The 15,093-nt window shown below is 39.9% G+C and overlaps 1 protein-coding gene across 3 annotated transcripts; it reads left to right on the forward strand.

Moving 5' to 3' along the window:
* Positions 1 to 12: 12 nt before the first annotated feature.
* On the forward strand, positions 13 to 14,129 carry NDUFAF7 (NADH:ubiquinone oxidoreductase complex assembly factor 7). Of its 3 annotated transcripts, XM_036263327.1 has the most exons (11): positions 13 to 78; positions 373 to 536; positions 3,552 to 3,632; positions 5,059 to 5,169; positions 6,721 to 6,934; positions 8,148 to 8,204; positions 8,689 to 8,747; positions 9,427 to 9,537; positions 11,470 to 11,613; positions 13,148 to 13,321; positions 13,848 to 14,129. In XM_036263327.1, exons 1-11 carry the CDS (start codon positions 24 to 26, stop codon positions 14,061 to 14,063), a joined length of 1,386 nt encoding a protein of 461 aa, XP_036119220.1. In that variant the 5' UTR covers positions 13 to 23; the 3' UTR covers positions 14,064 to 14,129. The 3 variants fall into 3 exon arrangements, with proteins under 3 accessions (XP_036119220.1, XP_036119219.1, XP_036119222.1); XM_036263326.1 differs by lacking the exon at positions 8,148 to 8,204 and having other exon boundaries at positions 373 to 602; XM_036263329.1 differs by lacking the exon at positions 8,148 to 8,204.
* The last annotated feature ends 964 nt before the right edge of the window (positions 14,130 to 15,093 follow it).

A 15,093-nucleotide genomic window follows, 5' to 3' on the forward strand; every position in this document is an offset into this window, starting at 1 on the left:
GGCGGCTGCTGGGGAAGTTCGGCATGAGTGTTCTCGCGCAGGCCGGCGGCCGGTGGCGGAGCGCTGCGGCGCGAGCCGGTAAGTGTCCGCCCCGCCGAGCCCCGGTCGCCGTGGAGCCCGCGTGGGGCGCCCTGCTCGGTAGGGGGCGCCCGCGGCGCTCCGGGACAGAGACGGTCCCGACTCCGACGGAAGGTGGCTGAGGGGTTGTGGCGGAGTGCGGGCCTGCCTGCGTCTGCTGTGCATGCAGCGGGCAGAGTCCGCGTTCCCGGCTTCGGGCGAGGTTGCAAAGCCACTTAGAAAGCGCTCAGGCTGCTGTGCACGTGTTAATACCAAGGCTTTTAATGGGTCCCGTTTAATGTGTGTTTTTTGCAGTCATTCCTTGCCTTTGGAGAGGGAAATACTTCTGCTCCGGGAAAGAGCCGGTGGAAAACAACCCGGTGACTCCTATGCTGCGGCATCTTCTGTACAAAATCAAGTCTACCGGCCCCATCACTGTGGCCGAGTACATGAAGGAGGTCTTGACCAACCCGGCCAAGGTATGGGTGGGGGAGCCCGAGGAGCAGGCCCGCTGTGGCAGCTGTGCGAGGTGTCAGCCTGGAGGGGTGAGCGTCTTCAGCCCAGACAGCCGGGGTGCCTTCCAGGGGAGGAGCCACCCCCAGGACCTGGGGATGGATAGATTAGTGTCACTTGGTCAAGGCTGGAATAAGTCAGCGGCAGTGCCATTATACAGATGACAAATTCCAAAGGTGTTTAGGAGACTGTAACCAATTGGATTTATGAGATGAGAGAAGGATGACTTTCCTACCTGGGCTGATGGTAGATGGTGGAGTGATTTTTCTGGGAGGAGGGAATGGAGGAGGAGGAAGAGAAGTAGCTCATTAGGAGGAAGGGGAAGGATAAAGAGTTTAGTCCGATATATGAATTTGCAGTTTCTGAGGCCTGGAACGTTGTCTGCGTTGGGATAGCTTCAGCAGGCATTGGAAGCATATTCTGGATTTTCTTCTTGAGAATGGAAGGTCTGGGTCATTACTTGCTCTAGGAGTAAACATTGTCACAGTGTTCTGTCCTATATTTCCTTTTCTACTCCATACAGCGAAAGTCTGTGTGTAGTCCTTTTAGAGTGTTTCACCTTTTGCTGAGCTGAAATATGAGATCTGTGGAATTCTGGGATCGGTTTGGCTTATTGTTGGATGTGGTGGAGTGGCCCACTGTCCAGAGATTTAGGCAAGGCAGTTATTTTAATTAAGTTCTGACTAAAATTCAACATTTCTCTAACTATGAGCATAGGCAACTACCAATAGCATCAGCAATACCTGTGACTTTAGTTAGCATCAGTGCAAATCACTGATATTGTCACATCATGACAGAGGGATCAGTCACAGGTATCTCAAAACATCATTGTGCTCATCTGTGCTTCAGAACTTAGTTACTTACTAGACTCTTTACTCGAATTTGTTTTTTGTTAATCTTCACCCAAGGATATTTTCCCATTGATTTTTAGAGTGGAAGGGAGAGAGGGGGAGAGAGAGGGAGATGGAGAGAAAGAGAGAGAAACATAGATGTGAGAGAGACACATCAGTTGGCTGCCTTCTACACTACTACCACTAGGGCAGGATTCGAACCTGTAACCCAGGTATGTGCCTTTGATTGGAACCAAATCCACAACCCTTTGGTCTGTGGGCTGAGGCTCTAACTGCTGAGCTTAACCAGCCAGGGCTCGATCTTTTTTTTAATTGAATTTTTTCTTTTTCTTTTTTTTTTTAGATAGGAAGGGAGAGAGAGATAGAAACATCAGTGTGTAACCAGAGCATGTGCCTTGACCAATACTGGGACCTCTCAGTCCATGGGACAACACTCAATCCACTGAGCCACACTGCCCAGGTTCTATTTTGTTTTTTAACACACTTATCAAGAAGCACATATATTACTATATCACAAATTTATTTAAGCCCTGGCTGGTTTGGCTCAGCGGTTAGAGCGTCGGCCTGCGGTCCTGAGAGACCCGGGTTCAGTTCCCGCTAAGGGCGCGTACCTCGGTTGCAGTTTGTCCCCGGCCCTGGTCGGTTGTGCAGGTGGCAGCCACTCGATGTGTTCCTTTCACATCGATGTTTCTCTCTCTCTCTCCGTTCCTCTCTCTCCCTCCTACTCTACCTGAACAAAAAATGGAAAAATGTCCTCGGGTGAGGATTAAAAAAAAAAGAAAAAAATATTTGAGCCCTGGCCGGTTTGGCTCAGTGGTTGGAGCGTCGGCCTGCAGACCAGAGAGTCAGGTTCAGTTCCCGCTAAGGGCACATACCAAAAAAATATATATATATTTGATAAATATTTTTTTATTTGCTTTCTTTTGTAATCTTATGTGTTTTATGTCCTGTGAATTTAAAAATTATCTGAAGGGGTCCATGGGCTTCACTGTACTACCAGAGGGGTTCATAATACACACCAAAACACCCCTGAAATGCTTACTTATGAAGGGAAAGAGATGTGTGGAATGAAAAAAAAATTGTTTTAAATTTAACTATTTTTAAGGCCGTGAGAGAAAGGAGATAGATGGTAAAAAGGTCCTGGCCCATGAGAGCTGGGTTAGGAATTGCGATCAATCAGAGCACAGGAGGGGTCAGGTTTGGATTAGAACAGAAGGAGTAGGCATTTTATGGTATGAGTCCCAAGGAAAGAATGGGAGCAAGTGGAAGCCGGGTAGGGGTCAGGAAGTTGAGGAAGTTGATTTAATTTCTGTGTAGTCACTTGCCATGAGTAAGGTGGTAGAAGAAGGGCATCAAGGTTGGGCAATGAGAAAATTTGGGATATGAAGGTAAATAAGACCTAATCCTCTCCGTCAAGTAACTATGCCTTCTGGTGAAGAACACAGACATATAAATGAATAAGCTCAGGAAGGGAAGCCCTGGATGTAGTCTGAGGTTGGAAGGCTGGAGGATGAGGTCAGAGAAGGTGGCATTTCAGCAGATTTGATGATTGAGTATAAGATTTCCAGGAAGAAATGGAAAAGGAGAGGGAAGGCATCTCAATGGCATGGACGTGCGGACAAACAGAGCCAATTAAAAAAAAAACCACTATTGAGCTGTAAATAACATTCATATAGAAAAATGCATAAATCACAAGTATACAGCTTGATGAATTTTCACGAAGAGAGTACTCCATGGAACCAGCACCCAGGTCAAGAAACACCATGGCCAACAGGCAGGGTTAATTTGAAGTAGAAAGTGTGAGAATTTGCAGGAAGAGTGTGGGGGGTGGGTAGGCAGGGTCTTTGTGTTGGGTTTTGGGAGTAGGGAGAGGGAAGGAGGGTGGAATGTAGAGAAGGATGTTGATGGCTTCTGCCATTCTAGTCAAGGAGTAATTGGTTTTCTACCAGTTCTGTCACTTTGTGAAATTTAGGTAAAGACACTACATTAATTTTGCTTATTTAGAAGAGAGAACTTTCTTGCGACATAATTGTTTATTCCATTGTATACATTATGTAAGATTTTGGAGGGTGTTTTAAAAAGCCTTATTTGAAAATTAATTTATTTTTTCCATTTTCTCTTTTTACTTAGGGATATTATGTGTACCGTGACATGCTAGGGGAACAAGGAGATTTCATTACTTCACCTGAAATAAGTCAGATCTTTGGAGAGGTAATATCAATCTAAACTATAAAAGAAACTAGTATCACAAACATTTGAACGCAGATCAAGCTGTCTTACTCTATAATAGTATTTTACAGCTTTGTTTTTGTGATTCATCAAAAGTTTTAATTTTGTAGTAAATATTGAGGGAATAGAAAGGCAGCAGAGGAAGGAAAATAGCACAATGGACATTGGAAAGTTTATGTTTTACTGTAGAAAAGGGAATGTAGAGATAAGAGGGACAAAAAGAAAGAGAAAGAAAAGAGTGGTGACCAAGATGAAATATGGAAATGGGAGAAGGAAGAGAGACAAGTAAAGATGAGGAAAGAGGAAGAGTGTGTCCCAGAATAAATTGCTGGAATCAAAATGAGTTCTTAAGCCTCCAACCATGATTTAGCCATAGTTACAGTAGAAGTCTCCCTTTAAGAAACTTTGTATTATTTTCAGGTATTCTAGTTTATTTATTTCCATATAATAAACTTTGATCAATTTGGAAATATGAAATTGTACATAGGAGGAAGTAGAATCCAGGTATTAAAAATATGTTGCTTATGCCCTGGCCAGTTTGGCTCAGCGGTTAGAGCGTCGGCCTGCGGTCTGGAGAGACCCGGGTTCGGTTCCTGCTAAGGGCACGTACTTCGGTTGCAGTTTGTCCCCGGCCCTGGTCGGTCGTGCGGGTGGCAGCCACTCGATGTGTCCCTTCACATCGATGTTTCTCTCTCTCTCTCCCTCCTACTCTATCTGTACGAAAAATGGAAAAATATCCTCGGGTGAGGATAAAAAAAAAAAAAAATATGTTGCTTATGTGTAAGAGCCATGTAATTATTGAAATCATATGAATCTGAGGAAATGGCATAGTTATGTAATTATATGTATATGTCTGTTTGCTTTCAAATACTAACTAGTACCTTTCTGTAAGTTATATTCTCTTATCTGTGTCATGGGACCTTTTATAGCAGAGGGTGGTTTTTAACTTTTTACTCCAGTTATTTTATTTTTTTAATTCTCACCTGAGGATATTCCTCCATTGACCTTCTAGATAGAGTGGAAGGGAGGGAGGGAGGGAGGGAGAGAAACATTGATGTGTGAGAGAGAGACATCTATTGGTTGCCTCCTGCATGACCCTGACTGGGTCCAGGGATTGAATGTGCAACCCAGGCATGTGCCCTTGACCAGGTGTCAAACCTGAGACCCTTAGGGTCATGCTCTAACCGCTGAGCCAAACTGGCCAGGGCTACTCCAGTTATTAAAGCTTTCCTAACTGGTATGTGTTGTAACATAGTCCTAGTGAAGTTTCCTGTGTGTGTGCAAGTATATGTACATATTATATGGTTGTTTGCAAACATTTTGCTTCCTGGCATAAAGTATGGAGTTTTATACTGTGGTATACTTTTATACTTTATAATACTTGAATATAAGTTTCTCGTTGTCGCAGTTGCTAGGGGTATGGTTCATTAGCGAATGGATGGCCTCGGGGAAAAGTGCAGCTTTCCAGCTGGTGGAGTTGGGCCCAGGTCGCGGCACCCTTACAGGAGATATTTTGAGGGTAGGTAATAAGAATGTCTTAAAGTCTTATGTATGTGTATCTTACTACTTTTGACTGAGTTTGCAAACTTTGTTGATTTTCTTGGCTTTCAGTCCTACATCCTTAATTTCATATTTCTCAGCTAAAATATAATATCAGAATAATATAGTGAACGATTAGTTATTGTCTGTAAGGGTAAAAAACGGGGGTGGGGGAGAATGTGAAAGCTACATGTACAAAACATTTAGAAGACATTATGGGAGAATATATTTCTCTTCCTGAGTAGGTAAAAAATTTTAAAATTATATATAAAGCAGAAGCCATAAAGGAAAATGTTGATAATTTCCTCTACATTAAAATTAAGAACTTCTTATTCTTTAAAGAAACTAGGAAGTTTTTGTTCTTCAAAGACACCATAAAGAGTGGCTGAGACAGACCTGGCCTGTTTGGCTCACCAGTTGGAGCGTCAACCTGCGGTCCAGAGAGACCCGGGTTCGGTTCCCGCTAAGGGCACGAATCTCGGTTGCAATTTGTCCCCAGCCCTGGATTGTGTGGGTGCAGCCACTCGATGTGTCCCTTTCACGTTGATGTTTCGCGCGCTCTCTCTCTCTCTCTCTCTCTCTCTCTCTCTCTCTCTCTCTCTCTTCCTCTCTTTCCCTCCCACTCTATCTGAACAAAACATGGAAAAATGTCCTTGGGTGAGGATGAAAAAAAAAAAGTAGGTGAGACAAAACCCCAATTTTGAGAAGTTATTTGCAACACATATAACCAACAAAGAACTAGTAGTCCTTTAAGTCAGTAATGTGACAGATAACTCATTAGAAAAACCAGGCAAATATGTGAACAGGCCCATCATGAAACAGAGAACCTAAATGGCCAATAAAAACAAAAATATGTTCAGAGTAATTGGTAGTCAGGAAAATGAAAATTAAAATTGATGAGACTTCCCTAGTCAGTGTAGCTCAGATGGTCGGAGCGTTGTCCCGTACATATAAGGTCTCAGGTTCTATTCCCAGTCAGGGCACACCTAGGTTGCCACTTCTGTCCTCATTGAGGGTGCATACGGGAAGCAACCATCAATGTTTCTCTCTCTGTCTCTCTCTCTCTCTCTCCCCCCCTCCCCCTATCTCTCTCTCTCCCTCCCTCCTTCCCTCTTCCTCCCTCTTCTTCTACCTCCCTTTCTCTAAAATCAATAAACATATCCTCAGGTGAGATTAAAAACAAAAATTGATGAGATACTACTATACCCTCAAAAATAGGAAGTCTGACAACTCTGACAACACCAAGTGTTGGTGAGGATGGGGAAATCTTTTATTTTCATTTCTTAATCACAGTTCTAAATTTTATCATTAGGAAACCAAACTGTGTACTATTCTTTTTTATGTGAACTATGTTTAATAACTCTAATTAGGTTATGCTTCGTATAGGCTGCTAGAGAGTGGCTTGTGTAAGGAAAAATTTCTCTGGAACCAGTTATTATTTGTACTGTGACGAATAGATTATTAAGATCAATGGTTAGAAAACCTAAAATATACTCAACACATATTTGCCAATTTTTCTTTTTGTACTTAGGTGTTTAGTCAGCTTGGATCTGTGCTGAAAAACTGTGACATGTCAATACATCTGGTAGAGGTGAGCCAAAAATTAAGTGAGATTCAAGCACTAACTCTGACCGAAGAGAAGTTCCCATTAGAACGAAGTGCTGGATCCCCAGTGTATATGAAAGGCATTACTAAGTCCGGGATTCCAGTTTCCTGGTACCGAGATCTGCAGGATGTTCCAAAAGGTAATGATTTTACATTGATTAATGAGAGAATTTTGATCACAACCCCTCACACTAGTGATAGGTGACTACGGCCTTGTAGGGCAATATACAGACTTTCCCAACTTAACGATGGTTCAATTTTTCAACTTTATCATGGTGAAAAGTGGTATGCATTCAGTAAAAACTGTACTTCAGGTTTTGAATTTGCATCTTTTCCGGACTAACTGTGCCGCACCATCACTCTCAGGCTGGGAAGCAGCAGCGAGATGCTGTGCCCACTGTAGGCTAATGTGAATGTTCTGAGCGTGTTTAAGGTGGGCGGGGCTAAGCTGCGATGCTTGGTAGGTTAGGTGTATTAAATGCATTTTAATTTTTAATTTTTTATTTTTTTATTAATCCTCACCCAAGGATATGCTTCATTGATTTTATAGAGAGAGGAACAGGGGTCTACAGCTATACCACCCTGAACGCGCCCGATCTCGTCTGATCTCGGAAGCTAAGCAGGGTTGGGCCTGGTTAATACTTGGATGGGAGAGAGGAAAAGGGGGAGAAAGAGAGAATCATTAATGTGAGAAAGAAGCATCTAACAGCTACCTCCTGCATATACCCAGACTTGGGATCAAACCTGCAACCTTGGTTTGTGCCCTGACCAGGAATTGAACCCACAACCTTTTGGTGTACAGGACGATGCCTCAATCAACTGAGCCACCTGGCTGGGGCTAAATGCATTTTATTTATTTTTTCCCTATCCTCACCCGAGGACATTTTTTCATTTTTTGTTCAGATAGAGTGGAGAGGGAGAGAGAGAGAGAAACATCGACGGGAAAGGGACACATCGAGTGGTTGCTACCTGCACAACCCAAACAGGACCGGGGACAAACTGCAACTGAGGTACGTGCACTTAGCGGGAACCAAACCCGGGTCTCTCTGGACCGCAGGCCAATGCTCTAACCGCTAAGCAAAACCGGCCAGGGCCTAAATGCATTTTTGACTTAAGGTTTATCAGGGGGTAACCCCAACATAAGTTGAGAAGTATCTAAAATAGATTGAGTTAGTGCTGCCAAGTTCCTTATAAGAATAGTGAACTTTTTTCTATTAAAATACATTGTATTAGAGTACAAAATTGCCTAACAGTAAGGAACAATGAATTTCATGTGGTTTTGCAAAAACCAAAGCAAACAAAATCCACAATGTATATCTCTTTTGTACTTTTTAGTTTTTCTTTATCCCTAAGATAGTACTGCTGATGAAGCAGCGCCAAGGCAGCAGCGGCTGGAGGAAGCAGTGTTAGGTGGGTTTAGTTTAATTATCTCATCTTTTGAATGTCCTTACTTGCCTGAAGGCAAGAATGTAGTGCAGGAAAATGTCTGCACTCCTCAGGAGCCTTACATTGACGAGTTCCAGCTCAAACCTCAAGTGGTCTGAGCTTGCACAAGGCACCCCAGCCACTCCTGGCCTCTGATGATTTTAGGAAACTCAAGTTCTCGTTCAGCTAGCAAACCTGAGTTCTCATTTCTTTGAGGCCTGGTAATGAGTATGAGATATTTTGGCTTTGTTATCCTGCTATGTGGAAAATGAGAATAGTAGTAATTGCCTCTGTACTTTCTGCAGAGTAGATTTGCTGCGAAGAGGTGATGATTCTGTGGTAGTGACGATTATGGAAGCACCACAGGTTCCACTACAAAGAGCTAGGCATTTTTGTAAATGTTCAGAAGTACCAATTCATTAGCTTAAAAAATGCTTAAAATTAATTTTTTCTTTCCATTTTTAAATAGGGTACAGCTTTTATCTTGCACATGAATTTTTTGACGTTCTTCCTGTGCATAAGTTTCAGGTATGATGGAAAGAAAGTCATGTTTATAATTGAATCACAAAGAGCCTTGTGTTGTAAGAATAAATATTTATGGTATTTAATTATTCAACATATAAACACTACTTATTGAAGTTAACTATATTTGGAATTTCTCATGCATATAAGTGATTAAAAAGCAAAAATGAAATATTCAGTAGAATTCTTAATTCTCCTGAGATAAAGATACAGGAGAATATAAGATGGTAAATGGCTATAGTACAATAAAAATTACTTTTTAGCAAATATATTTAAATTCCAAAGATTAAAATTTGTCTTTATTCTTTCTATGAAATCTGAGATTTGGTGGTAATGTATGTGTACTAATAACTTCTAAGGCTAAGAGTATGTATTATTGTGGAGTAATTTATTAGCAAAAGCTTTCGATTAGTTTTCCATTTTGGGACACTTTCTATGCTGCTTATTTTGTCTTGCACAGCTCCACCTCTTATGTAAACAACATTAGTAGTTTGTATCTGTCAGTCTACTCCTGTTCTGTAGAAGAAATGAAGTAAAGCCTTTAAATAATAATGTTAAGCAGTAAAGTGATCTGTATATGTTACTTCTATCTTAAACATGGTAAGAGAAAACCAATAGTACTTTTTGCTAGCAACAGTTTTGAGAACTTGCAAAATTTTGTTTCTGTGCATTCATTTGTGTTTAGAAAACCCCACAAGGATGGAGAGAAGTATTCATTGATATTGATCCGCAAGTTTCTGATAAACTGAGGTTTGTTTTGGCGCCTTGTGCCACCCCAGCGGAAGTCTTTATACAAGTAGGAATACATTTTTTCTTCTTCATTTATTACCAAGCAAGTCTTATTTTCTGAGTTACTGTTTTAGAGTTCTTTTATAGGGGGAAGGAGTTGCTCGCAATGTATGAGGTGCTTTTTATTAACTGTGAACTGTGCAGAGGCTCTAGAGAGTCAGAAGAGTGGGTTAAAATAACTTCTTAGCTGTGTGACCTTACAAGAGATAAAGTTAGTAATAAGCACTTGCTCAGCAAGTCCCATACCTTCTCTGTTGACCTATCAGATGTTGATAGTATTGTCTTTTGACTGGAAAGGTTTGATGTCTGAGAAAACAATGTAGTACAGTGTATAGTACAGTGACAATGACAGTGTTTACTGAGTACTTTGCATGTATTACTCTGTATTTTCTCAGTTCTGAAACAGCTCTATGGCTAGGTAGAGGCTACCTTTTTTCTCTGCTTCCACCAGCTCTAAATTTGATTCTAGACTGACAGAATGCATTTTACTATTGTTTTCTCTTGAATTTTCTTTGCAAAGCATAAGTGAAAATATCAGCCTAAACGCTTGTGAACATTTTTAGTTTTTCATATTCTGGCTACTTAATTTTACCTGAGTTAGAAATAAATTCATAAAGCTACCAAGAGCCAAGCCCTTGGCCCTAGGAGTTATGATTCTTTTTAGTTCTTGACTTGAGCAGTATTCACTTATGAGAGAGGGAGTGATTTTCTCCATCATTTGAATGGGGCGAAAGGTAACAGAATTTGTCATCTTGAAGAGCAGGCTAAGGTGGTAAGGGTGTCGGCGTGGCACACTGAGATGTGTCAGCTTATGCCTGAAATAGCTGACCTCATGGTTTTCAGAATTAAGCCACAATAACTTACTTAATAGCACCGAGGGCAAAACGAAGCAAAACAAAAACCTAAATAAACAAGAAAAAAGAACAGAGCAAAAGAAATAAAGTAGCACTGAGGGCTAAGTGGTTTATTGATACACTTAATCCTCTCAAAAAGCCTAGTACCTATGTAATGAAGCGGCTCCAAAAGGTTAAGTAACTTGTTTCTAGTAAGCAGTAGGAAGAGCTGAGACTCAGAAGCTGAGTTTGTCTGGCTTTGTACCTGTTAGACCTATGCCATTATAGGCAGAGACACCAGGGCAGGTCAATACTCATTCTTAATAGGGTGTATGGAGGTGGCAAGAGTTAGTGTATGTTTTACTAATGAAGAAAAATAAATTTTGCATTATCTCAGGACTTAGTGAAATCTCATATATACTAGTCAAGTTGACAAGTATTAATATTATCATTTCACTTTATAACCTAATATACATTTATTGAGTTATTAGTTAATACGTCACATCTTGGGAAATAAAGGCCTTGTGTACATTGGCACTAGTTCATAAACTGATGTTTCTAGATATAGAGCATATCGTTAGGATGCCTTTAGCCCCAACAGAAGGCACCATAAAATACTTGTTTAATACGATGTTTGTTTTTTTCATCAGATTACATCATTTGTTCAATCAACACAATTTTTTGAGTGCCTATTATGTGGCACGCTCTCTTTTAAGCAGATAAAAATCCCTTTCCCATGCTTTCAACCAAGTGGAATATAGTTACATGAATTATGATATAAAAGTAATAGCACCATCACTAACATGATAATGTACTTGGCCACCTGAGGGGTTGGGAGGTCATGCCTTTAATCAAAAAGTATTAAAATTGAAATGTTTTTGTAAACTTAGTGGATAGCATCAAAGAACCAAGAAGTTTTGTATAATAAAAAGGATATTATGTGAAAAGTTGAGTGTAGAGAACATATTCATATTGAAAACAAATTAATTTTTATTGTAAATAAGAAATGCTCATTGTAGAAAAACCTGAAAATAAAGGAAACCTGACAAACCCTAAGGAAATAGTTCTTTAGAATGATATGTTTTCTTTCAACTGTTTCTTACTAGCATGATGAAACAAGGGATCACGTGGAAGTCTGTCCTGAGGCTGGTGTTATTATTCAGGAACTTGCTCAACGCATTGCACTTACTGGAGGTGCTGCGCTGATTGCTGATTATGGTCATGATGGGACTAAGACAGATACCTTCAGAGTATGTATAATTCAGTAACATGACTCAATCAGAGTTTAAGTGGTATGATTTACTTAGTTATCAGTTGTTAGTTTTGAAGCTCATTTAAGATCTTTATCTTTGGTTTCTATAGTGTTTAGCACTGTTGTATTACATTATTTTATAATTAATATTAATAATAATTACTCTTAACTCTAGATCTTATTCCTAAGCCTAACTCCACTCTCCAACTTTCCTTTGAACAGTGTCTGAATTGTCTACATTCTTCCTTAAGTTGCAGAACCTAGTTCTGCATTGATTCTAGTAAGCATCTAAATAATACAAATGGAAAATTTTTCCTAAAGTTTTTAAGATTTTCTACCCCTCCTTCATTTAAAAAAATTTTTGATACTTCTTTGCAGATTTGATCTAGCTACTATAATCATTCAAACTTTTTCTATCAGATTTTCAACACCTTTTTTCTTCTCTAGATATATTTTTTATCCTTCCTAAACATCTGTTCTTAAGTTCTTTGAATATGATCAATTCTGTTCAGTTTACTTTAATTGAAATACATTTAACTGGGTGTTACTAGTTATGTTCTAGACCTGTGGTTCTCAATTTCTAACTTTATGTACCTAAGAAAAACCTGGATAGTGTGTCAGAAATGGTGATTTCCACCTGGCCAGTGTGGCTCAGTAAATTGAGCGTCATTCCATGGACTGAGAGGTCCTGGTTTTATTCCTGATCAGGGCACATGCCCAAGTTGCAGGCTCAATCCCCAGTAGAGGGCATGCAGGATGCAACCGATTGATCGATGTGTCTCTCTCACCTTGATGTTTTTCTCTCTCTCTCTCTAAAAAAAGTAAGAATAAAAAATGCTGATTTTCTATTTTTACCTCCAGGATTCTGATTTACTAGGACTGGGTAAGAGTCTAGTGACGTATTCTCAGGTGATTCTGATGCCTATGTTTGATGGTTAGACTTTGTAAAACACCATCTAGGTTTTGATCACCTGGATTCAATTGGAAGATTATTGAGATCTCCTCTATGCACAGGCATTAATGAAAATGTTAAATAACTGTAAAGGCAGCAGCATCTTCAGGCGCTCCAACACAGTACTTTATATTGGGTTTTCCACGGAGCTTCTCATTTGAAGAAAATGGTGCTACTGCATTCAATTTGTAAACCCCTGACTTAGGCTATATTTTCCTTTTTTTTTATCCTCACCCGAGGACATTTTTCCACCTTTTGTTCAGGTAGAGTGGGAGGGAGAGAGAGGAAGAGAGAGAGAGAGAGAGAGAAACATCGATGCAAAAGGAACACATCGAGTGGCTGCCACCCGCACAACTGACCAGGGCCGGAGACAAACTGCAACCGAGGTACGCGCCCTTAGCGGGAACCGAACCTGGGTCTCTCTGGACCGCAGGCCGACGCTCTAACCGCTGAGCCAAACTGGCCAGGGCTATATTTTCCTTTTTAAGTTATATAAAATGTACTAAAATCATAGCGCCTCTTTAACCTTGATAATAGCATAAAAGGACAAAAACTCATCATTTTAAAAATTATGTTTAAGGGGTTTTGTGGCCACAAGCTTCATGATGTCTTAATTGCCCCAGGAACAGCCGACCTAACAGCTGATGTGGACTTCAGTTATTTGCGCAGAATGGCACAGGGAAGAGTGGCTTCTCTGGGCCCAATAAAACAACAAACATTTTTAAAAAATATGGGCATTGATGTCCGGCTAAAGGTAATGATTTATTTCCGTATCATTAAATATTTTAATTTCACAATATTTCTAACAAATATTGTAATAAGTTTACCTGGCCTTAATGTTCTTGTAGTTAGCCAGAACCCTAGAGTTCCATTCTCTCCAGTAGTGTAGGATTTAGTTTTACCAGATAGCCTGGAGGTGGAACAACATTAAGTTTCATGCATCTTATGGGGTGGAATTCAGATTTTCAAGTAGTGTTCATGTTTATTAAGAAAGTTTGACCGCAGTTGTGGGTATACATTTTATAACTTTTCTGAGGACATTTTAAACCTTCAGTATAGATCAGAGCACCTGGAAATGTTAAATATACAGATTCATAGGTTTGTGTCACAGCAACCTGTGTTTTTAAATAAGTACCCCATGATTGGTTTTAAGGCAGGTGACTGGAAATAACATTTTAAACACTGCTTTAATGAATAGCTAATAGTCATTAGTATTGCTTCATATAACTGGAAATCCTTTCTTCTGGTTACTTTTACTAAGAAATTTTTTTTCTTTTCAGGTTCTTTTAGATAAATCAGCTGAGCCATCATTGAGGCAGCAGTTACTTCAGGGGTATGATATGTTAATGAATCCTAAGAAGATGGGAGAAAGATTTAACTTTTTTGCCTTACTGCCTCAAGAGAGACTTCATGGTAGAAGTCATCAGATGAATGCGCGTCAGTCAGAACCTTCTCCATCACCTGTGGCTGGATTTAGTGAACTTGCTTGGCAGTGATATTTCAGTTTGGACTTTTTACCCCCAAGTCTGCCTAAGAAACCGAAATAAAGGAATGCATTTCATGTATCACAGGTAAAAAAAGTATTTCTTAACAGATAATAAAATACCATACAACTAAACATTGATCTTTTAAAGTTGTGTTTAACTCTGGGAACAAAGGTGTTCTTTTTTTGTTAAATCTCACTGGAGGATATTTTTCCATTGATTTTTTTTTTTTTTTTTTAGATCGGGAGGAAGGGAAAGAGAGAAACATCAATGTGAGAGAGACACATCAATTGGCCGCCTCCAGCACAACCCTGACCAGGGTTGGGGATCCAACCTGCGACCCTTCGGTCCCTGGGCTGACGCTCTCTAACTGCTGAGCCAAACCTGCCAGGCCAAATGTGTGTTCTTATGTATGAAATAAGTTATTGTGAAACTTGAGTTTCCTTTACTAAATAAAGCTAGTTGCTATGTCAAGTGTAGTTTTATTAAGTTCTCATGTTTTGATTCTTGAAACTTTTATATTAATACCAGACAGAAGGACTTTCTGAAGAATTGCTATTTTAGCAGAATAAATTTACAAGTGAGATTAAAGGAAAAGAAATTAGCCATGTGTCTTGAACTTACAGTATAACTATATTGGGAGTTCATTGGCAAAGTGATGAACTGCTGCTTTTTATTGCTTCTTTGGCTTGAGAACAGGACTAGTGTTCTGTGCCAGTTTAAGGTAAATGAAGATGGAGGCCTTATTTTTCAGATGCTGTCCAGCGTTGGGCCATTCCTAGCCACCACTTTTCTATTTCCATATTTTTTTTCCCAAAACTCTTGTTTGGGACCATTTTTTGCAAGATGAAAATGCCCATGGTTGGCTCCTCCAAATTATATAATACTTTTTATAATTAAGGGGGAAGAGTTAGGCAATGCCTTATATTTACTTTGTATTAGGTATTTAACTTAAGTCTTCTGGCAGCTGTAGTAGTGGATTGTATGATGGCAGTTCCTGAAAAATTTATAGTTATAATTATTCCAAACTTTAATTCCAAGA

This window comes from Molossus molossus, unplaced genomic scaffold (assembly GCF_014108415.1).
Source record: "Molossus molossus isolate mMolMol1 unplaced genomic scaffold, mMolMol1.p scaffold_m16_p_15, whole genome shotgun sequence".
In the NCBI taxonomy this organism is placed as follows: Eukaryota; Metazoa; Chordata; class Mammalia; order Chiroptera; family Molossidae; genus Molossus; species Molossus molossus.